General features: G+C 35.3%; 1 protein-coding gene across 2 annotated transcripts in view; it reads right to left on the minus strand.

Annotated features, from left to right (window-relative positions):
• The window catches only part of PHTF2 (putative homeodomain transcription factor 2), a 71,283-nt gene that overhangs the window by 14,985 nt on the left and 30,964 nt on the right, over positions 1 to 25,334 (minus strand). The window contains exons 4-11 of one of the 2 annotated variants that reach the window (XM_075775056.1): positions 23,188 to 23,257; positions 20,572 to 20,730; positions 15,277 to 15,442; positions 14,427 to 14,591; positions 9,229 to 9,430; positions 6,925 to 7,083; positions 3,340 to 3,558; positions 910 to 1,038 (exon numbers count right to left, since the gene is read on the minus strand). In XM_075775056.1, the coding sequence (XP_075631171.1) occupies positions 910 to 1,038; positions 3,340 to 3,558; positions 6,925 to 7,083; positions 9,229 to 9,430; positions 14,427 to 14,591; positions 15,277 to 15,442; positions 20,572 to 20,730; positions 23,188 to 23,257 (1,269 nt within the window). The remainder of the gene's footprint in view (positions 1 to 909; positions 1,039 to 3,339; positions 3,559 to 6,924; positions 7,084 to 9,228; positions 9,431 to 14,426; positions 14,592 to 15,276; positions 15,443 to 20,571; positions 20,731 to 23,187; positions 23,258 to 25,334) is intronic. The other variant, XM_075775134.1, reaches the window with a different exon arrangement.

Here is a 25,334-nt window from a genome sequence, read left to right on the forward strand (position 1 = left end):
ATACGACAAATCATTTCAAAACCCAACAACATAACATTGCAGTTAAAAGACTCCAGTGCATATTCTTCTATTAAAAATTCATCCAACGATGAATTAGCAAAGTGCACCAATCAGACTGTGTTGCTTACATCTGTATGCTGCTCCTATTTGTTTTTTGCTTTTACATTGTATGTTTATTTAAAGGAATCAAAGTGTTCACAGTGCTGACAGGACTGGAGTTCTACCGTGCTGGCTATGGCTTTAAGTTTACTTCTACTGTGGATTGTCCCACAGACTGTATCTTCTCTGAGTCAGGTACAGAGACCTGAACTAAGTTTGTAAATAAGTTGCTTTTTAACAAGTTGGAGATGGTAAGTATCAACTTGTCAGAACTAGTGATAGTTTTCTTAAGCAATACTAGGATTTTACATTCAACTCTACAAAATGCCTACATTGTCTATATTGAAAAAGAGTACATCATCAATTAAATGCTTTTCCAAGTGTTTCCTGAAGAGGAGTACTAGGAAAAGGAAGGGAGGAGTATGAGACATCCCTCTCTTAGATGTTCGTTCCCTAAAAAGGAAAGCTTTCTTTTCCAATCTTTACCATCTAAATATTCAGATCTGTATCAGAATCAAGGAGATAAATAAGAATATTCACAATAAATATCACTTTGGAACAATAAAAATAGAGGTTGGCTATGTTAATAAGCACCTAGTAATGGAAACGCATTTTATTGTACCAACACTTAACATCTGGTAGTTCTTTTATCTGTTAGTGATCACTCTGTCAGAGTGATGTAAGCCATGGAACAATGTCAGTAACAGATACTCAAAAAAAAAAGAAAAAAAACAACGTAAAACAAGCTTATTTTTGGTATTGCTTAGACTCCTAAATACAATAATTGGATAAAGTAAAATGAATACTCACTCTGTTCATTATCATACCACTGATTTCAAGCACGGACATATCTGCTTTCTTGCAGTCATTACCCTCCCATACAATTGCACTTATTTTTTCTAGTCCTGGATTCAAACTGTGGATCCAAGGCAAATGACTCTGGGAAAGACAAGGAATATATTCCATCAGAGATAAATATCTTTTGTCACGTCAATATGCATTTGTCAGCAACATGCTGACAAAAAGACATTTTAGACTGACACAACTATTGTTAAATAGCATTTACTTCTACTATATGCTACTATGTGTTTAACCACCTTCCTCAAAATCATCCACTTCTTTTCCAAGAAATACCTGTGAGTACAGAGATCTCTCCCTCCCCATGCTTCATTTTTCTAATAGTGTTGAGTTATTGTGGTCAAGGGCTAATTGGCTTGGTTTTTTCTCAGACATATCAAACAAGAGAGGTATGAAAACAAAGGTCTACTTATAAGCCATCTCTAATTTTGCCACATGTTTAATGGAGTATTTTATTCTTCTGATTATTATTTTTTTCCCCTAACATTCTGCAAACCACTCTTCTCGGGTTGAGCCTAAGGCCAACAATTTTTTTTTATTTGCTTTTAATGATATTTGTGTACTTCACAATCCTTCTTAAGGGTAAAGGTCCCCCTATGCTAACTGTATCTGGCAAGACTCGGAGCATGCAGTAGGAGTCTAATCAATACACGCTGCTCCAACAGCCAAGCAATCCCAGCCTCATCTACTGAATGCATTTATGGCTGAGGCACCTTTAAACAGACAGCCAACTGAGAAATGAAGGATCTGGAAAAATGTTGAGGCAACAAGTTCTGCTGTGGCCATTTCTTGAACTCCCTCAGCCCTGTCTGAGTCCTCTCCTGTTCAAGTGATTAAAACCGCTCTCAACTCTGCCTGGTCACCTAGCACTATGCGCATCAAACTACTGGAAGTGGTGGTGGTGCTGCAGGAGGGGGGTGATATTATTTTTAGAAGTTTAATTTATCATTGATTAAAAGTAAAGATTTTTATTTTATTACTTGCTTTTTCAGTATTTATCTGAAAACTTTGTATTCTGCTAAGTACGCAATGATCTCCCTTTTTTTTCTCCATTGGATGAAACAAATTGATTTATATTATTAAAGCAACACAAATATTAGTTGCAGGACTTTCTTTATCACAGATTTCCAAAGTCTTCCTCTAGAGGGAGTATCAACACCAGGAGCTGAAACTCAAAAATTCACAAGCTACAATCAAACAGAAAAACACTCAACTGCAAAAAAAAAAAAAACCAAAGTCAATGCATATGCTGCAATTCAACTCCTTATTGCAAGGCTTCTGTTTTAGTGTTTATATTGAATGTAAGCAAGAAGTAGTAAAAACAAACCATAAAAACAAAGACTGCATGAAATCCAAATTGCTATCTCTTTTTGGTGGTGGTTTTTTTTTTTCTCGGGGTGGGGAGGAAGGGGGTTGTTGTTTTTTAAAATAAACAAAATACATCATTTTCTGTTCTGGTTATGAGTGAAATGCCTGTCTTTTGAAATTCTTTTCCTTAGCTAGCATTAACACCGTCTCTTGCATGGCATTCCTCAGTACTGATGTATGCACTACCAACACATATGACTTGTTTACCGAGAAGAATGTTTCCCATTCTTTCCATGTCTTTACTTAAATAGGTCAAATTAGCAATGCAATTAAAATGCAATTTAAAGATAAGACTTGTACTACAAATGTAGCTGGCACTGTGACATTTGAACGGATTTTATCAAATGAAGACGAATACTTGATTGTTAATGATCAAGTATTAACAACAGATTCTGACCAACAGGCTGCAACTGAAGTGTTGCCCAAAAAACATGAAAATTTTCAGAAATTACTGCCTATATGTTGCTACAGAATAGCATTAAAGAAGGAAAATAAAATTATTAGTTTTAAGGTAAAAATAAAAATACTATATCTAAATAGAATTTAGACATACATAATGCACATCCAACAGCATATATATTCATTATATATAACATCAGATACTATGTATGTTGTCTTTCTGTTTGCTTTTTTATACATACATTTATATATAAACAAACAGAAAGATGTCTGGTATGTGCTCACAAAAGTACTTCCACTGGGGGGGGTAGAAAAAAAACCCAAAATACCCAGAACCATCTACCACAGAGGAAATTTAAATCAATCACTTGTCCTGAACTAGAACTAAGATTCAAATATTCTACAGGCTATTTCAGTATATTCTCATATCCTCTGCATTTGACAAATTAATGACCAAGTAGCAGAAATCAAACTTTCCTTGTTTTAATGCTATGAAATCAGTTTGGCTTTGTTACTTTCATTTAATACAGAGCTCTTTCTCCCAGGCCTCCTGACATAAAGCTGATAATACTGAACTTCTGTGTAGTGTAAAAATCAAAATTGGTGGATACCAACCTGATGAAATGGGTCATCTCTGTACTCTTTCTTCACACATGGGTTCACTTGAGGGCTTTCTACATCTGTCTCACTGGAACAGGAAGAGTGGCACTCTGCACAGTGTAAGAGGTCCTCCCACAGCACATCTTCAGTTTCTGATTCCGGCCTCGCGCTCTCAGAATCTTGTCTGGAGCTTGAACACCGAGAACTGCAGCTAGTACCTGATTTAGGTGTATCCTGAAATTAAAATATGCATTGGAATTAATGCAGCTTTTGTATTCTACATTGTTTCCTGACAACAGTTATAAAGTTCAAATTACTGACTCCATGTTTATCTGGTTTTTATGTTCCACTCCATTATCTTTGTAATCAGAAAGTACATCTTCACTGAAGGAGTGTCTAAGAGGTTGTGCATTTTTAGACACTGTACAAACAGGTAACAGCCCATGGTTCCTGCTTCATTGGGGAGGGGGTTACATAATGAAGAATCAAATCATATTAACTATTACAAGGAAATAACTATTGTACAGATTTTTAGATCTCATTCAGTTAAGACTTTAATAGCAATTATCAAGCCACAGACTCCAACTCTCTCAAATTGCTGATTTTATAAGGTATAACTTAAGTCTCTTTTAAAACACTTTAAAGGTTCATTATTTTAGTGAAAATGTGAAAGACACAAATTAGGCTTAAAGCCATATACACCAGACTGAAATTGTAATACAGAAATGTGACTGAAAGTGAGAAAAACATCATCCACAAAGTATTTTAAATTAATTTGACATTTTTATTTTCTGTCTCTAGTTGTTTCAGCTGAAGTACTTTAGCTACTTATTAACTTCTCCATAGAGTAAGGAATTATTTCTCTAGAAAGGGCAAGGCTCTGGAGGAAGAAGGGACAGATAATTTTAGTCATTCAAGACCTGAGGCACTCACATAGCCTTCCAAGGAAGCAGAGCGGACACAATTTAACTAGTTTTAAAAGAAAGCTTGATGTGTTCCAGAAATGCATTTTTAAATGTAAGAGCCCATAATTAAAGAGGAGTTGACTCTCAAAGTCCTCTACAAGTCACATTCCCCCATTGTTACTACTAATATACCTTCTCAAAGACCGAGTGAGCTTGTTTAAAAGACAGTTATGCATCAGGTGTAGAGAGAAAAAATAAGTAAGAGCATACACAGCTAATGCTAGGTATACATGTTATCTACATAGACATACATACAATTTTAATTCTTTTAAACAAACCGTACTTGAGAAACAAGCATGCCTTATTATATTCCAATTTTACCTATATCTTAGATAGAGAGAAAAAAAATTAAGTTTGGGACACAGAAATCTCCCCATGCATACATGTGAAAAAATAAAATGCCTTCAAAACAAGAATGCAGAGGTTTAAACTACTTCCTACAGTATGTAGGATCCATTTCCTGCAAGACAGGTAGGTAATCATAAAAGCAGTACCATCCTACTCATCACCATCCTCTGGAAATTTCTGTTCCCTCTTAACACAAAATTTCTGTCTACTACTTTCTGTCAAGAATATATACAATTTTTACACTGAAAAAAATAAGCAAGGAATATTTCAGCCGACCTACTAATTTAATATTATTTGTAATGCATTACTATCTGAAGAAATGTTCTTTGTTCCTCCTGAAAATCATGTTTAATGCGCTTTATGTAAGCAATTTTTTAAAGAACTATTTAGAAAACAATCGGTCTAAACTCTTTCCCTTTCTTTTACAAAGTGAGAGATAACTTCAATGCAGAAAGAGTCTGAAATGGTTTTTTAAAAAAAAAAGATAATATTATTTATAGAAGGCAGTCTCTACTGGGTACCACTGAGAGTACCCAGTAGAGACTGCCACTTTTATTAACTGAAGTTAATAAAGCTATTAGTTAAAAGTGGTAAAAGTTAATAAAGCTAGTTAAAAGTGGTAAAAGTTTTTACCACTTTTATTAACTGAAGTTAATAAAGTAAGAGCATTAAAAAGCTTGCTCAAACAACAATTAGGTTGACAAGTATAACATGAAGATAAAAGAAAATGGAGGACAGAAGTTGAGAGTATATCCACTGACTTCACTAATCTATTTTTTTTTAAATACAAAGAAAGCTTTCACAGATTTGAAAACTATTGTTTCATCTTCTTTGTAATCATGTGGGGGAGGCGAGTTGGTAACAACTAAGAACAAAGAAAGGCTTCCTCTTTCATGGCATCAGTCAGCAAAGTAAATGGGGAATAAGCATAAAATATTACTGCCAAAGCTACACATCAAGTAAATTTAATCTCTTCGGTTTCTGAAGATATCTACACGGTCTTCCCTAGCTCTGAAGCACTCTACATGAGAAAAAATATATTGAAGCCAAAAAAAAAAAAATTGACTGTAATCATGTCTTTCTGCTTCCTCTTGTCAAGCACTACCAGCTGCACAAGTACACAGTCAAGAAGCATCTTCTGTAATACAAAACAAACGGTTCTAAGTATTGACCTGTTCAGTTATCCTAAACCAAATATGCACAAGGCATTAAACAGTCAAATCGATTAGCCTTCTGGATCGTTCTAACCAAAGTCTGTAAGAAATAATCGAAAGAATAGAAGGGAAGATTATCTAATAATGTTTTTATGCAAAGCATCAACTTTAAGGCTTTGCAATTGTTATCAGAGAAAGCAACATTTGAACCCTTCTAAGGAGGCGTTTCTCATATCAAGTAGAACGCTTACTCATGAGGCTCTGTCTATTAAACTCATCTGTAAATGAACTTCTGTCAGAGCTGAAATTGCTCTTTACACTCTTTTCTGACACTCCTAGGGAAAAAATGGCAATACCGCCTTTAAAAAAAAAAAAGTTCCAGATGTCTGTTAAGTTTCATACCATTAACAAAAAAGAGCATAATTTCTTTAAAAATAAATAAATAAAAACACAATAACATATCCCTTTCTCTTTCAATGTCTGAGTCCTTATGATTAAGGACTTTGCTAATACAGAATCTGTGAATTCTCCTCTTCTAAGCTACAAAGTCACCAAGTCTCTTAAAATTTCTGGGGTTTTATGCATTAACAACTTTTTTGAGATTTCAGAACAATATTTTAAATGACTGTTTCAACAAACATGAGGGAACAAAAACTGAGAGCTAGTTAATCAGACTTGTCTGACAAGAAGGCTAGAGGATCCAAAATACTGAATGGAAAGAAGCAGCAGCACCAGCATGATGAAAATTTGCATATTGCCAATTACTACTGTTTCTGTAACAAATGAGGTTTCCAGAGGAGATAACTGGTGTCAAAAGACAGCAACAGAGTTGGCCACAATCTGATGCAAGATCTATAGAATATATTTTAGGATCCTTACAAAAAATAGAAAAATAGGATGAAGCTCAAGCCAACTAAAAAAACCCTCTTAATTTCAAAAAACTCTGTCATTTAATTAACAAAACAAAATGAATAAAAAAAAAATCATCCCTGTCCCCTACCACCATGACTTCCATTTAACAGACTCGTAAAATCCAATATAGGAGAGAAAAGGTTTGAGGAAAATATATCATTTGATAAGAAACAAAGAGGTTTTATCAATTTACAGAAAAGAAGCAGTGGAAAAGAACATACCTCCAGAGGACAGTGTTTCTTATAATGGTGAGATTTCCTGTTTCGAAGTGTACAATCACTAGAAGTGCGCTCTACACTGCGACGTAAAGAATATCCAGTTTCAGGCCCTTCCTCACTAGAAACTTCATCTGATAAATTTGTCACAGTCCTGTGCGTATCCTAGTGCAAGAAACACAGTATTAGTAAGACATACACTCATACTTACTAGGTCTTGTTCTCAACTACTGAAATTAAATTTCTTTCTGCAACATTATTATCTATGCTCAGTTAAATTTGATACTAATGCATTGTCAAAATTTTAATTAATTGTCAAAATTAAGTGGTACAGCAGAAATTATAAAACAAAAATTGTAATACCAAAATAAACATTTCTCAGATGATGAGATCGTATTATATTACGGAACATATCTGACATTCTTATTTTAAAAGTGATTTTGTCCAAACCGAACCTACCAAGAAAGGCTTAGAGGCAATACATCCAGAAGAATTGGGGAAAGAACAAACAAAAACCCCAACCACCAAAATTATGATAGCAGACACTGTAATACTGAATTATCAACACCTACAGTACAAAATTAGCATTTACCTCTTCTTCCAATGATAAAGTGCTACAGATTGCATGTTGAATGTTCAGATCATTAATTTATTCCATTTTCCATCTCCCTGATTTTAAGCTAAATTTAAAATAGCACTTACAGTAACAGAAAAAAAAAAGAAGAAAAAAAAAAAGGCAGCAAAGGATCACTCAGTTGTCAAAAAAACCTCTTTCGTGTTCTCTCATTTATTATGAGATCACCAGATAGGACCCTGCAGAGCTTCCTTTGGAGTCTTCCTGTCATCAATGAAATGCTAAAAGGACAAAAATAGTGAAGCTATTCTCTAAGAATACAATAAATCCTTCCCCCCCTGCAAGTCAGACATCATTCTCTCTTCCATGATGAACTCTGTTTTCTGAGACGCTTCAAGGTCAGGTTATTTCACTTCTTTTAACAGCTGAGTTGCACAGAAAAAGAGGGACAGGCAGAACAGTCTGGAATGTCTGATCTACTACCTTTTGCAGTGGCACCGAAATGTATTGATTGACTTTGGAAGAAGAGATAAGAAGAGAGGAGCCCATCCTAGCTACTGCCAACTTCTCTTTAATGGGGGTGCAAGTTAAACACAGAGGACATCTCATCCATTCTATCAAAGAAACTTGAAATTCTTTAAAATTACTTCTTCTTAAAAATCCTTGATTTGTTGAATTTCACCAAGAATGCAAAATGCTTGGAATTGATAAAGACAACTGAACCTCAGTTACTATCACTGCTGAGAAAGCACCTCCTGCAGAGCAACAGAGTGAAGTTTTCGCCCTTAGATGAACCTTTATCACCATCATTTTGACTTAATCATATGGATCTTTAAGGGGGTGTTAAATAACTTGGCTATGAAATCCACAAAGAATGTCTTTCCTTTATAAAAATGTGTACTTGTAGGCTTCCAGTAGAATAACCTTTTCCTTTAATATTATCATGGAAAAACCCTTGCAATGATTGATGAGGGGTGGTAAATACTATTGAGACAGAGTCAAGTACAATAGCTGTGATGGCAGCTAATATATGTCTAAATGCCAATGATAAGAAAGCTGGTAAAAATGTTTTCAAAAAGTTACTCCGTAGAACAGTAAAATGAAAATAGGATATCCAAGAGATAATCAGACCCAGTCAAATTAAAAGTTCTGCTTTCTTTCATGATCACTTCCTATGCTTTCATCTCATCCCTATTCCTCACTACAGAGAGTCCTGCCTGTTTCACTGAGAGGGAAATCATGCTTTCCTCATCTTCCACAGAAATCAACCCAAGAAAGTCCAAAGAAAGGAAAAGGAAGATGATTCACAGGCAAACGCTCATAATGACCTCAAAAATACAAATTGACAGTAATCCAAAATTTGTTCCATTTTAGCATAGAGACAGACCTGTGCCCAGAGTATCAAAGAGGCAGGAAAAGGTATAGCGTTTAGCTGGTCTGGAAAAAACCACAGATAAAAGACAGCACACATATTTGTGCATTGAATTACAGAATGGCAAAGAATGTCTGGATGTCAGTAAGGATCCTCCTACAAGAAAAAGAAAAGGCTAGGAATATAAGGATGAAATAAGAAGACTTAACAATTTTTGGTCTCAAGGCCCTAAGCCTAATTTCATTTTTAAAATATTTTTAAGGATAAAGTAGGTAAGAATGCATCAAAAGCATCATAAAAATACACCTGGTGTATCATTTGACAAATAAGTAATCCTGCTTTGAAAGCACCAAAGCACACTTACTTTGTGATGACTGTGGTTGTTGAAGGCATCTCTCACTGTTACAGTGCTCCACCCTGACTCTTCTGGCTTAATCACTTCACATCGACGCTCATGGGCCTGCATACATTCTTCACTGCTTCTACCTGTCTTTTTCCCATCAAGGGACACGTAGCCATTATCAGTCTCAGTGGATTTATCTATTGAGTTTTTTGCTTTCTTAGATCTATATTTGAAACAAATACATGTATTAAATTAATGATTCTCTCATTTTTTTCCCAGTCTAAATCCTACTTATCGCTCTCAACCCATGTTTTAGTTTTACTACTAAGATGACCACAAACCAATAATATGAACATTAGATCCAATATGTGTAACTATTTCATCTTCTAAATACCCATTATCCTTGCCTAAAATGGTTACAAAAGAAACTGTATCTAAAATATAACTCTATCATTAGCTACTGAAAGAAAAGGAAACCTATGTTTTTAAAACTAAAACTTCCCAGCAACTTTGGCAACAGAAGAACCACAAAAACCTCAAATGTAAATGAGAAACTTCTCTATCTTAAGAATAAGAGAGTTATGTTAAAAGTTGCTTTGAATTAATAACACTTAAAGTATGCCATTTCCTGAAGCTGCAAACATGCTGTTTAGTACTCTGCACAAAGATATTTTTTGCTGTTGTTTTAAATACACTCCGCTTATTAACAACTCTACTAAACAGAAGGTGATTTACCTCTTTTCTGTTTCCATTAACCCTAGCAACGTATTTTGATATATCTTACAACACACTAATTAAGTCTGTTTTCAAATCATAAAATAACTTTATGAATTATGCCTCAGTATTATTATTCTTAAGACTACTAATATTGATAAGTCTTCCATATCATCCTCTAGACGTAAAGGCCCTTATCTAGTCAAAAGACATTGCAGCAAGAATATCTAATGCAATAAAAAGGCTTTCTCAAAGCAAACATTCAGATGATTACACTTCCAAATTAGAAAGTGCAGTCGAAGAAGGAATGAAAAGGAAGAGCAGCTTGCTACCTTATCGCTAGAGACTATTTTAAGTCTTCGCTTAAGCTTTGTATTCTCAAAGTAAATGACATTAAAAAAAATCAGAACAGTAATTAATATCTTGTATTCATTAGTTTTTGTTTGTTAGATTGCCAGAACACTTGTGAAAGAGAAAAAAGTGTTACAAAACAAGTTGCCAGCTTTTTGTTTGTTTTTAATAAAGAAGAACACTGGACATAGGTCATAAAACTATGAAGAATCTGTTCAATTGATCTTGTGCTCCTATCAGGGAATACGCATTGCCTTCCTCTTTAAGGAGTGAGGCATTCTGCGAGAGCTTGAATTACACAGCAGAAGATTAAATTCCCCTTTAATATGTACAACAAACGAACCAGGAGAATTGGGATAGTCACCTCACATTCCTCCCAAGATAAGGTATTCCACATAGATAGGGGAGACCTGAACACAAAAAATGGCTAGGGAGAGTTAGATAAAACAGAAAAATCCAAAAAGGAACAATTCATCTGTTGGAATGCAGACAAAATATTGAAGACAAGAGACAATGTTACTAAGGTGTTTCATCCTCCTTTCCCATCTTTAATCTCATTCCACCTTGCCTCACCCCCTCCTGGAAAAAAAGCTAACAGCATTTTTTATTCTTTTTTTTTTTTTTTTTAAGCCAAAAAGTAACTGCTGCTCCACTTCTTGTGGGAAGCTACAGAACTCACCTACTATTCCCTGGCCTACTCCTAAAATTCTTAATCAATTTTATTTCTAAATGAGCAAGAAACCCAGCAGAAACACTTTCTGTAGTTATTATATATTTGCATGGATTAATTTTTATTATAAGCTTACAAAGGTAAAGAGACAGCAAGATGCTTTAGCATGTGTTTTATGGTGGAGCAGCACTTAGTAAGCCTCCTCCTGTTTGCAAATTACCAATGTGCTAGCTCACACAGAATTTTTATTTTCTAGGTTCATTAAGATCATTTAAAACATTATTGAGGTTTTAGACAAAAAGGTTAAACTATCAACAGTAAACATGTTAGAACTTTAGTTCTGTGCCGTACCATAATGTCATTGTCTTATCTTCATTAACAGTTAAACAACTGAAGAAAGAGAAAGCTTAGCTTATTATTTAATGGAACGGCAAGTATCAGCCTTTCAGTGCCAACTCATTGCAAAATAATGTTTCAGTAAGCTCAGTTGTGAGCACTAAGGAAGTAGCACTAATATTAAATTATCTGCAATAAGCAAGAACCTAGAGAGGCCAATTTTTAATGCATTAAATATACTTTTGGCACTTTTAAAAAATTTCTTTTTAAGAGTGCGAATGGGAATGCAGTTCTCATCATATGCGCACACACATCCAGTCAGACTTACTCCACAATAACAGGACAACTCTTACAAGTTTGATTTGAGAAGTTTTTATACATTTCACATGAAACTTGAAAGCTACTAGGGAGATGTAACCTTAAACAGTTGAGTAGGAATAGATAAGAGACAAAGAAAACATATGTATGTACGTATGTATAATTTGTTCAGATAGGACTTCACTACTCAAGCACTTGAAGTGCTTTTAAGATAAAACTGCAAGACAAATACTAGTCTGATATCAACTAAGGCTCATTTTGAAAAACAAGTAACTTGACTGAAGTCTTTCATTTGTTTCTAACATAGAAGCCAAAGTCATTTTTTGTAAGAATCCCTAATTTTAAGTGCAAGCCTCAAACCAGAAAAGTATAACTTTGGACTTAAAGTTAGGCTTTTGTGCACTATACTATGTTAAAAGAAAAAACAACAAAAATTAACAATACTTCCCTAGCTGATAGAAATGTATAGTTTCCTAGAATTAATACACATATATCATTAATCAACTTTTTAAATTTCATGCTAGAATTAGAAGTATTTAAAACAGGATAACACCATGAAAAAATCCAAGGTCTTAAAAAGCTTGAGCATATGCAAAATCTAAGTCAAGAATGACTTTCAGTCTTATTCATGCATTAGCTAGAAAAAAGTATTAAGGAAGATTTAAATCAAGTTTCTGGAAGACTGTAGATTTTCACTGTCAAGTATTCCATTCCAATGTATTTTCAATGGGGCTGGTCAAAAAACTCTCCTCTGTGTTCACACTGCAAAACTTAGAAAGAAGTTACAATTGTAAGATTTCCATAATTGGAGTAAGGACACACACAAAGCGCAAAGTCCCAAATCAGTAGTACATTCTGAATAAATTACCTATTTGGATGCTGCCCTCCTTTCCAGTAAAACTAATAATGAGTATTTTCTAAATTGCCCCATGATGGATTAAAGTTTAGAATTATATTTTATTAGTCAGACTGAGTTCTGCCATTCAAAAGGATATTTATTGAATACACAGATCCAAATTGCCAATGACCCAAGTGTAGGCAAATGATCTAGGTACACAGGGTCCTGCCCTAAAGCAAAGAACCTAATTTCTGAGGTTAATTTTGAAACCATGTTTTTAAGACCTGTATTTAAAACTCCAGCAAATGGTATCTCAAAGATTAATATATGTGAAAAACTGCTGTAACTAAACACTAATGAGACACTCTAATACGCTTACGTAAAGAGCTTCAAAATATGTCTTAAGAAACAGATGTCACTGTACAGCTTTCTTGCATTGACGAAGGTGCAAGGAATCATAAGATTTTCTTCAGCAACATCACCAAGTAGTCGATGTCGTCCATGCTGCACTCCTGCTTACTCATTCCCAGCCTCACTCTGCCACCCCACCACGCTGACAAAACTGTTTGCATTACCACACAAAAAACTACATGAAGAAACTGGTCTGCATTATCTCCTGGGAAAAAAGGTTATTTTTCAGCTGGACGGGTTGTCAATATGGTTTGTATGGCTCCAGACAAACAAACAACTGTGTGTCTGCAACCAAACAGGTAACAAATGACTAAGGGCTACTTACAGCCTTCTCAGTCACTCTGTGGTCTTTGTCCTTTGAAGATACTCTGTATACTAAGTAGTCATCATTGAGGCTTAACATCTATATATATACATGCACACTACCTCTCATTAAATGGTTTAAGCAAGTCCTTAGAGCAAGTCCCACACAGCCCTTTCTCAACTGAAAACACTGAGCCCAATATCAGGGAGGGAAGGAAAAAATGAATCTTCCAACACTCCTCTTCTTATTGCAGATCACTATCTTCAATGAATGGAAAACATTCAAAAGTTTACAAGATTACATTCCAAATGTACCAGAAAGTAACGCATACAGACCCAAAGAACAGCAGTGGTGTCTATTACTATAACTCACAGCTTGTCAAAGCTAGCTTAATCTACACAGGAAAAAGTCAAACAAACTCTTCTCTCACAATATTTTTAAAACTCCTCCAGAGTTTCAACTAGATATTCCCAGAATGTAACACAAGATAAGCTTTACCAGTGGTTAAGAGCACATATCACAAGTATGACAGACACATTAGTGTTGCCATATGTAAGATGCAGCATGCACAACAAAACATCAATGTAATAACTTGCAGTATCCCTTTTCTCAATTTCATACTATTTTATGAGCATATTTTCTCTTGTTAATAAATGCTGATATATACCACTCACAGTGCTGTGTGTATAGCATAACACAGAATTCTTGAACATCGTATGTTTTTTTTAAAAACTTTTTAATTGCCCAGAGCACTGCATCAGCAGATTGATCATTTGCAAAACAGCTCTGGATGTTTCTTCCAATCATTAAAAAAATGTCTCTTCAATGTTTATTTATAAAATAAATGCTGTGCCTATTTGAATCCTAAAGGCTTTTCCTTCAGCAAGTGTGTGATTTGATGACAGTGACAGAGTTCAGTAAGCATTCTCTCAGAGTAATAAGCAGCTAATATAATAAAGTAAAATTAAAGAGTCAAATTTTCTCATTGGATTAGAATTGAGAAACTGAGTTGGTTCACTCCTGATAGCCCATACAGAGTACTCCTACATCAAAATATAATTTAACTAAAAGTTAATTCAATCTCTTTTCAAAATTATTGCATCAGCATTTTCAAGAGTCAAGAAACAACACATTAGTACATGTTCAAATACTGAGATGAGTTTACTAATAAGAATAAAAACTAAATCAACAAAAGTTTAATCATTACATCAATGTTTACTTATTAGAAAAGGGATAGTGCATCTCTAACACATACGTAGCCTTGAATAAATACAAACCCTGATAAAAAGAAAGCAGCATGCCAGATATCTCTGAAGACAGCGCCAATACTGCAAGAGGTGCTTGTACCGTAGCTCTGCACTGTTCCCTCCTGTGTGTTATCTGTGGTACTAGAGCCATCTCCTTCCCTATGTACTTCCAAATGTGCTGCTTTCCTTAATTTCCTTCATCAGAAGAGATTAAAATTGGAAGGTAGCTTTGTAAGTGTAATCTACTAGTTCTATAATGTGTTCAGCAGTTAAAGCATGCAAAAATAAGCAAGATTTCAAAATACTTTGCTAAAGCTTTATCACATCAATTTAATAAACTCCATTTAATAAAACTCAGCATAACAATCATTCATTATCATAACACTTAATCCAAAATACATTTCAAGTCAGAGGCACAGACCTGCTAAATTTACTACTGCAGGTTTCCCCATTTTAATGGGACAATTCACTGTAGTAATCCATACTCAGTGAAGCGCTTGGAAGACTTAAGTTTACACTTCCAATAGCATCTCCTTCACTGTATGTTTGCCACACAGAGCATTAGTCAGCACTGCAGAGTTCTAAAACTAAATTTGCAGTAATATAAATACTGTGACTCCACTACTATTCAGATACAAACTGTTTTGAGGCAGAATGTCAGATTCAATGCATTAAAATTCAAATAAAACAATGCATAAATTAGTCAATGCGTAAAAATTGAAGACCACCAATGAAGCACCCATTTCAAAGTTTCAGATTAAAACAGAGCACCAATCTCTCATCCCTTGCAATGCAGAGACTGTAAGCATTTTTTTTTCAAGCATGTTCTTTAGAATAGTTTAACAATCCTAAATGATAAGTACTTTAACATGAACTATACCTTCTTCTTTTACCCCCTGTGCTGGGAGGTGGCTTAGGAGTTCTTGTTGAAACAATCTGACAATGCACAGTTCCAAGTAGCAACATTAGCCATATTGGCCCAATTACTTCAGTCAGAGGTATATTATGTGGGCTTTGGGCTGTATAGAATAACACTACAGCAGCAACTGGAAAAGAAGGGAAATGAAGTTGAGTTCAATATTTGAAATGTCTAAAATGGCCAACTTGTTATATGGCTTTTGTTTAAAAGAGAAACAGTCCGATGTAGTCCTTCAGTGCATTTTAAACGAAACCACGTAATTTTGAGAGGAAGGAATTATAACTGCAATGAAACAGGCAGTGAAAGATTTAAACAGTTGCTTACTGTCTTAATATCCATCTCTTCTTTTACACTTGTCATATTATAGCTATTCATTAAAAAAAGGTGCAGAATGAAGCAGAGGGGAAGTATTTGGAAAGCTAGATCTGTCATGAAACAACCTTAAAATAAGGTGAATCTTCAGTAGGAGACAAAAACAAAAAGCAAATGTCATCCTTAAAGCAGCCCAAATAAATCTAATTCTGTATCACCTATAATGATGCAGCACATTCCAGCAAGTTAGGTGAGCGTAGACCTCATCAAACCAGGAGCAGGTTGTCCAGGGAGGCTGAAGTCTCTCCATCCTTGGAGATTTTCAAGCCCTGACCGGACACAGCCCTGAGCATCCTGCTCTAGCCGACCCTGCTTTCAGCAGGAGTTCGGATTAGATGATCTCCAGAGATCCCTGCAAACTTCAACCAGCCTGTGATTCTGTGGAACCATACATCTATTTCAACACTGTAAGCACCAACAGACTTGAGACTAAAAACTATATTCTCTAGTAGAAAGCATTTTAAACTCCAAAGTTGCCCATATGGATAGACAGACAGACAGACATAAGTGCAACCTTGTATACGTTTCATATATCCTTGGGTGTATATTTTCTAGTAATGAGGAAAGATCAAAGATAAACCATGTAAATTATGAGGTAGTTCCGGACTACCAACTAGCACTTGTGGTTGGAAAAGGGGCAGCTTCCAATTGCATAGTTAACCATTAATTTTGTAACCCTATAACCAGCTTTCCATACATAGACAACACCCACACAGCTCTTCTTGCTCCTGTACCCAGAGCCCAACCACTTCTACAACTCAGAAACGTCTTTCCAGGCTTCAGGTCAATCTAAACACATTCAACAGGCATGGAGCAGACAGAAGAGGTAGTCCCTCTCTTTTCTCTGCTTATTGTATCTTCTTGTTGCTCTGCCTCTGTGGCTTGAAGTGCTGTGTCCTGGAACTTAGCTGAGAGAAGCTATCCAAAAAAAAAAAAAAAAAAAAAAAAACCAAACAAACCACAAAACCAGAAACTCCAAGAAACAATTCAGAAACAAAACAGAGGAATAAATCTCTGTGCCTAACATCCACACAGCCCTCAAGAACTTGGTTTTGTTCTTGTGCCACTAAGAAGTGAAAGTCCCATAACTTAGACCTACTCTTAGCACAAGAAATACACAGTACAAGTTCAACAGCTTTCACCAGCTCTCTACTAAAATTAATTGAAAAAAAATACAGCCACATGCAAATTTATGTGCCATATTCAAACACTTAAAGTATATCGCATGAAGCCATGCCTAAGACAGCAGATACCTGGATGGGATGTTTTCCACTAGAAAGAGATTAGACGTGTTTTTCATGAAATAACCTTTAGCAAGGTAACCAGTATTAGAAACACAATCAATGTACAAAACAATGGAATTATTTTTGATTGTGGTAATCTATTTCTAATTTCCCATCAGCCTTTTTCCTAAATTAAAGCACAGAAATCTTACATACAACACACAGGGTATCTTTTATTACTATATGTGGACTAAGTTTGTGCCGTACGAGGTTTCTCAGAAAGACAGTATGCATCAACCAGAAATCCAACTTATTATAAAATAAACAAAAAAAATACAGATAGTCAGAGGTAGAGACAATATTTACCTCTTTCTAAATGAGCTTATCTGAGTTTCTCACACATTCAATTAGCTTCATAAGGTATAAAGTCTAAATAAGTAGCCAATTTTGATTCCTACCATACAATTTAGATAAACAAACTTCTGAGCTCCACAGATTCATGTGAAATGATTTCAGGAGTAGGCCTCCACAAAATAATTTCAAATTTCACTACAAGATTTCTTCTGCTATTTAAAAAACATTTGCCAAAGCAGAGTGATCTAGAAAAAAACTGTCATCTTCCAGAAGATACAAATCTGTAGATTGCAGCTTTTTACCATGAAGTTTCACACAGATTTAAGAAAATGTTACCAATCTCCTGATCCTTTCAGTAGGATGGGAGGGAAATCCAAGAACTTCTTTCTGCACAGTGTGTCAATACGGTGTAATTCAGAGTATCCTAGAATTGCTCCTACCAACATCTAGGTCTTTGAACAGAATTTCTCACACCACTGTTAATTATTTCTTTACTTATTTATAGTTTGGGACTTGTACTTTTCTAAATTACAATGGTTTATTTTGTGAAATGAAATTGTATCACGTAGAGCAAAAAGCTATATCAAAGAAAGCAGCCGTACATTTCAAAGACCAACAAATATTTATTTTTTATAGCATTTAAAACTTTCAAATATGAAAAAATATTACCAAGTTTAAAACTGCATGCAAACATACATATATATGTATCTCACCACAATAAACAATCATTATATCACTACTAAAGTTTCTTGTTTCATACTTAAGAAACACACAATAGAGATACACACTATAATTTCACACTTCATTTTCCTATTAGAATATAGAAACATTTTTAAAGTAAAAATGAGGTAATGCTATAAACTAAATGGATAAGGACTCAGAAGGAAAAGGTTTTACTTCGACCTTAATTCATCAGCCTGTTCCGTGACCTTGGACAAAAGACATTTCTCCATAGTTCTCTTATCACACATTTTGCTAATCATACTTTATACTAAAGGAAACCAATGTAAATAAAAACTGGAGTTCAAATCTACAGCCAAGGAAAGAATTCTTTTCTGTAGACTTACATAAATGCTAGCAAGTATCCTGCTAAAGCTAATCAATTTCAAAGCAATAATTCCAAGTAATGTAGTTCATTTATAAATCTACAGAAAATACTTTAGAATTAAATAAAATCATTTAACTAAACATATATAAACAAAATAAAGTGAGACCATTTTACAACAGTGTCACTGAGAATCTGTCATGATGACAGAAAGTCTGAGCTACAATACAAAATTCAGAGTCAGGGCAGAAATACAGCCACTGGAATTTGAAGTGTTTTATGGTTAAGTTTTCATAACAGATTCTTGATGTTTTGGTGCTGCCTTACTGATTTTGTATGAAATGACTAACTGAGCACACCTTCTGAGTAACATACAAGCAAAACTTATGTAGAAGTACTAGAAGAAGAGGCTTGAGGGGGTTTGTTTTGAATTTAAAAAAAATTGTCAATTTAATTTCACTTACGTCTACAAGTCTTCCAATTTACTTGAAGAACCATCAAAAACTCTGCAGTTAATTCAGCACAATTTAAATGGCAAGTGTTTCAAATAGTTGGATTATAGTGTAATATGGAATGCTAATAATTCTTTTTGAGTATTTGTTGATTCACAGCCTCAGAAATATCAGAAATATTTTGTCACATTACAGACTACATGGATTACGGAAATGATGCATTCCAACCATAACTTTAGTAAATCACAGATCCCCAGAAATCTGAGGGGAAAAAAAAGTTAATAATATAACTTTGTAATTAATGTCCTAAAAAACTTGCTTGTACTCAGAATCTGCATTGTCTCATATTTTGCTGCTTTTAGTCTTATGAAGGCTCCATAAATTAAGCATAGGTATATTTTTTAAATAAATTCAAGAACATAAAAAATTACTATAATGGTGTTTCTCAGAATAAGCTACCTATGAACACAGTCACAAATGAACTACACCTTATGTATTTTACTATCTATATTACTACAAATGAGATTAAAAATATTAACTCTATGGGATCGCTTACCATAGTATACACAAATGCTAACAATATTTCTTAAGCACCTATCTCAGAAATGGGGATGAGGAGAAGTTTTGATAGGAGACCACCCAAATATTTGTCAAAATTTCGAGTTTTGGGGCACTGGCACTGTGGCATTCATTTTATAGCTGCGAACATCACCACACAAGAGGCACTGTCCTTTTTTTTTTTTTTAAACTCCATTTCTTGTTTTAAATACAATTTCCAAATGATACAGTGATTCACAACTGTAAGGACAGATGGCAAAATTAAAAAAAGAAACATTTAATTGGATCTCAGTGGAAAACTTATCAGTCATTTAACTTCTCTGGGTACTTAAACTGCTCCCAACTTTCATTAACCTTCTGTTCCAATTCTGTTGTACACGCTTCTGATACACTTATTCTTTTGGTGACTTTCACGCTGTTAGATACTGACTCACTACATTACATTCTTCCCCTTCTAATTTGCCTCTTCTACATCACATATAATTAAGAGAAGCACAAAGTCAGATTAGTAGAACTTGAGATTGAGCATCCCGAAAGCTGTGAATTACCTTCTGTTTGTTATCAGTTACCCACAAATCCTTCTATAATCTAGGAAATATAAAATTAGAACGTATAGCCTCCTCAATGCAATGGAAAAAATAGCAGAAGCACATAGGACAATAAGCCCCCCATTTGCCAGTCATTGAGGAGCACGGCTGAGGTATGACTGAAGTGTAAGCTAGAAGTTCACTGCCTCTGATATGACAAAATACCACACAAAAGGACAACTGGAAACCGGTCAAACTGATCATCCTACCAGGCTGCACAAGCTGCACACACCTTGGCAGGTTTGGCCTTGCTCGCTTCTTGATCAGGGCTCTTGATCTGCACAAGTACCAGAGAGACCAAAAGCCGAAGACAAATACACTGCCTAAGCCAAAGGTTTTTTTATATTGCTCAGTCCTGAACGAAAGTAGATAGTCCTGGAAACCTAAATTATATACAGAGATAGCAAACTAACATGTATGCTAAGTGCTGAAGAAAGCACTTAGGATATCCTGTGAGGATATCCTTACATTTTCAGTATGCTCCCTTTACATACGTAAAAGAAATGTTAACGAAAAGTCACACGCTTGAGACTGTGTCGTTACAGTATTTCAGAAAATATTGGCAAGAACCTTAACAGCTTAAAGTGACTCAAGTAACATACAGCAGATTCCATATGGTTAAAATAAGGCATTCAGTTGAAGCTGATACTGTAATCCAACTCTACCTTGAAGAAGGTAAAGAACAAGCAGCCAGAAGAAGATGACCCTCGATGTCACTTGTAGCCACCACCTGTAGAAGAACGGAAAGAAAACAACTCTCACGATTCCTTTGCGGGTCAGAGATGTCCAAGGACTTTCAGGTTTTGCTTTAGCAAAAGCAGATCCTTTAAAAAAAGAAAAGAAATTTCAATATATTTGTTACTGCTAATAATAACTTTAGCTGTTCAATCACAGAGTAGTTAATTAAAGGAGCAACTATTAAATATATTTATTTGAATAAATCTCGTACTTCCACCATTTCACTATGTCCTCAATTCAAGATTTTCGTAAATTGTTGGTGCTTTCTTGACTGCCACTATCAGGAGCTTCTACAAATACCTAGATTTTGAAATGTGTGAATAACAAAACATTGACATTTCTTACTATGTCAAAATTATTTTAAAATAAATTATTAAAAATTATTCTGTTTCACTGAGGTATCAGAAACTTCATATAAAGCAACAGGAAGTCATATGAAAATTCCACATGCCTGTGTAGTCACAGCAGAACCCTTTTCCTGACACAACAAAGGGATCTAAATCATCAACATCTGTAAATTGCTCCAGCCATGTCATTCAGGAAAATGAAATAAGGTTGAAAAGTATGGAGCAGTATCTGTCCAACTGAGGACTAGCCCAGGAGCAGGGAAGCCACCCAAAGAATAATTTGTCTTTGTCTCCTTCTACTGGACCTGTTGGAGCAAGTCCAGAGAAGGCCACGAAGCTGATCAGAGGGCTGGAGCACCTCTCCTATGAGGACAGGCTGAGAGAGTTGGGGCTGTTCTGCCTGGAGAAGTGAAGGATCCGGTGAGACCTTAGAGCAGCCTTCCAGTACCTGAAGAGGCCTACAGGAAAGCTGGAGAGGGACTGTTTACAAGGGCATGGAGTGACAGGACAAAGGGTAATGGGTTCAAGCTGAAGGAGGGTCGATTTAGATTAGATATTAGGAAGAAATGCTTCCCTGTGAGGGTGGTGAGGCACTGGAACAGGTTGCCCAGAGAAGCTGCGGATGCCCCCTCCCTGGAAGTGTTCAAGGCCAGGTTGGATGGGGCTTTGGGCAACCTGGTCTAGCAGAGAGTGTCCCTGCCCATGGCAGAGAGGGGTCAGAACTAGATGATCTTTGAGGTCCCTTCCCACCCAAACCGTTCTATGATTCTACACCATTTTTCATAGAATCATCTCACTCATTCAAGTGTCCTTACTCTCTCATATCCATCCATTTCTCTTTTTTCCTGCAAATTCCCACTTCTCTGGCAGCTAGAAAACTGTGTAACACTTTCTTAATGAGGGTGTGACTTAAATTATGCCAAGGTTACCGCTTGGAAAGGGCAACTGCTGCATGCTTGCTATGCCATTTCCACCTCATTTACAAGCAGAACTTGAATTAGTGAGCTCTGTATGTGCACAGGTAAAATACTGCCAGTACTAGAACTACTTTAATGCCAGCTTAGATATCTGTGCAGAGCAGTCATTTAAATGCTATTCATGTATATCACTATATTGAAGTGGTCTACTGCTGTTCCTTAATTCCTACAAACACTTAATTTTCAATTCTGTTTCTTTAAAGTTCAAATCTTATTTGATTTTGTTTCTTTCTCTGACATTCCCATTTTTAAAAAGTTATATTGTTAGGTGACGTGATAAAAGCTCATCTGCACACCCACAGAGGAGCTCAAAGACAATGGCAGGAGCGGGAGCCCAAACAATACCCTGCTGGGGTGGGTCTAGACCCATCACTGGAGCCATCAGCCAAGGGTGGAAGAAAGGAGGGGTTTAGGTGATTTGGGGAGGAATAAGCGTGGGGAAATTGAGGGGTAATGGGATAAAAAGGACTGGTCGTGAGTAAAGGGGTGAAGCAGCCTGGGAGCAAGGGGGTGAGGGGGTCTCTAAGGGCCCCTCTGGATGTGAGGGTGCCTGTGTATCTCTAAGGGCAAGAGCGCAGCAAAGTGTTTTGGTTCATTCGAGACCAAATTCAAAGAGCACTACCTGGAATGGATTCAGGAAGACCATGCTGGCTGCTGGGCTCACGGAAAAAAATGCTAAATAATATTTTTTCTAGCCTTCATGAGGCATGAGGGAAATTAAGATAAACATAAATTAAGACTAAATAAAGACTTTTTGAAAAGTCTCCTATCATCTGACTTTCTGTTGCTGTTTTGTTATCTAAAACAGGCAAGAGACATTCAAGGCCTATACATTCTTTGCTTTCCAGAAATTTCAACATAACCTTTCTTCCAGATGTCAGAAGATTTGGAAGAAGTCTGAATGCATGGCAATAGGAGATTTCTGAACTAATAACTCCAAAACTTTGATCCATGACAATCCACTTTTTTGTTTGTTTTTCAAAAAATCTAAATCTATATAACAAAATTTAAATCAAGTTTTTAAGTCATCAGTTTAAACTAGAGGTCATCTTTTAACAACATTTTCTATCAGTCTTCTTTAGAGACACCTTATGTAGGATTGGCTGGCTTTGTTTTGGTGTGGTTTTTTTAATGCTTGTTAATACACTCTTGTTACAAGACCCAGGATGGCAGTTATTTTTATACTGAGAAATTCGGCTTTTTCTAGCTCAGGACCTACCTCTCACAAGATCAACATCTATGAGGTCTGGTTTCACGTGTCCTGTTTTCTTTGGTTTGTTTCTCAAACCCTGCAATAGGCAAGTACTGTCAACATACATTCATGTAGATGACAGACATTACAAAAGCAAAAATACTGATGTGGTCAGTAATTGTATTTAACCCATACTCTATTGAAAATTTAGACAAATATGTCAACTTCATAGATTTAAAGTGCTATAAAATAAACATCGCAAGGAACAAGGCGCAATAAATGCCTTTTACACACTTTACAATCTAAAACTCCAACCAATTACTGACCCATTAGGTAATTTTTCAAACATAGTTTTAAGTACCGAGCACTCATCTCCCATGGCTTGGGATTATGCAGACAACATATGCACACACTTGCAAGAATTAGTAATAAATTTATATTAGGTTTTCAGAACTTTTGCAACAAATTACTTTCTTGAACCTTCTTTCTCCTTAGATGTCTAATTATACTTCACAAAATGCTTACATTGCAACTCCTTAATTCCAAACCTAGATAGCAAATCACGTTGTAATGCAAGAGCCACTCATGAGCAAGTTCCACTGTGAGAAATCCAAATTCTAGAAAAGTATTAAATTTTTCTTAATAGTGAATATTAGCCTATTAGAGAGAAAAAAAGCCCACACACAACAGGAAAGCAGCACGAAAAAAGCAAGCTTATTTTTTCTTTTAGAAACAGCATCTTCTTTCAGTGAAGAGCCAAACTATCTTGCAAAACTTTCAAGTTTGTTTTTAATGCTAAAATGTCATCCAGTACTCTCAAGTCTCAGAGACAGCTGTGAGTTTATTCTCATCCCTTTAGATTAGGCTCTTGGTCACATTAGCTAATAATGATTCCACAGAGTACAATTGGTATATAGAGTAAAATACAATATTTCAAAAAATATTTTGGGTTCAAATGGAATTATGATGGAAGTGGCTTAACTCTTCATTCAGAAAGCAGTTAAATTCCCTAGTGAACTGCAGATTTCCACCATTGTCATATTTCATCCACATGCGAAAACATTTATTACTTAAATGTAAACATTAAATTCAGATTAAAGGATAAAAATGAAATTATTATCAATGAGAGAAAGATCAGTGAAATCTGGTAATCTCAATCTTCATAAGAACAGTATCAAGCAAGTTGTTCAAATAGGTAGAGCGTAGATAATTCTCATATATATATTCACCTGGATTTATTTTTCATGCTGAAATAAAAATTTAAAAGAAATCAAACTGTTCACAATGAACTAGACAGAGTCATCATCTGATGCATCTATCCAAAAAATCAGAGTTTGCTTGCAACAAAACAAAATTAATACATATAACTGAAACACAGACAGGACAAACTGTGCTCTCAGGATGACAAATACAGAAAAACAGTTGTACTGTAGACTTAAGCACTGCAAAGAGCTTAAAGTGTAAGATTTTTACAGAACAGCAGTCTTAAAACTGCAGTAATTTTATGTGGAATGAGAAAACTGGAAATTGGAAGTTATTATAATTCTAGTACCAGCTACAGATTCTTGTGAAATCTTGCATAAGTGAGCCACTGTATTTCATAAAAATATCTAAAGCTTAAAAATAAAAGGCTGAATGATATAATAATTTTCAATTGTATTACTGCTTATGGGCCACAAGATTTTTCTTGAAAGTCTAAATAAAGATGTATGTGCCTCTTAGAAGAAACAACCTCCTGGGAACACATGCACAATCCAAGGAAAAATTTACCACTGTGGCTAAAATTGTTTTCATTTTAAAGAAAAAATTCTGCAAAAAATGAGTCAACACTATAACTCGATGCATCTTTCATAGGAAAAGAAGTGGTAACACATTCTTTAAAAATTCCATTGGTCAAATCTCAAATGCTTTCAGTGTCCATGGACCGCACTGAATTGGTAGTTCTATTTTTTGCCATGCACAGTGAAAGAATTCCATTTATTAAGATGCAATTTCTCTGCTCTCTTATTGTATCACAAATATCTGTAACATATGTGGAGAACAGCAGTGCTTCAAACTAAGGTTAATTTAAAAAAACAAACATAGTGTTTCACAGTGTTCAGGCCTATCCAGTTAGTTCATATCATTTCTATTGAGCAACAAACACACTTCAGCTAACTAATAGCAAAAATAAA

The sequence above is a fragment of the Balearica regulorum genome, chromosome 1 (genome assembly GCF_011004875.1).
Source record: "Balearica regulorum gibbericeps isolate bBalReg1 chromosome 1, bBalReg1.pri, whole genome shotgun sequence".
Taxonomy (NCBI): Eukaryota; Metazoa; Chordata; class Aves; order Gruiformes; family Gruidae; genus Balearica; species Balearica regulorum.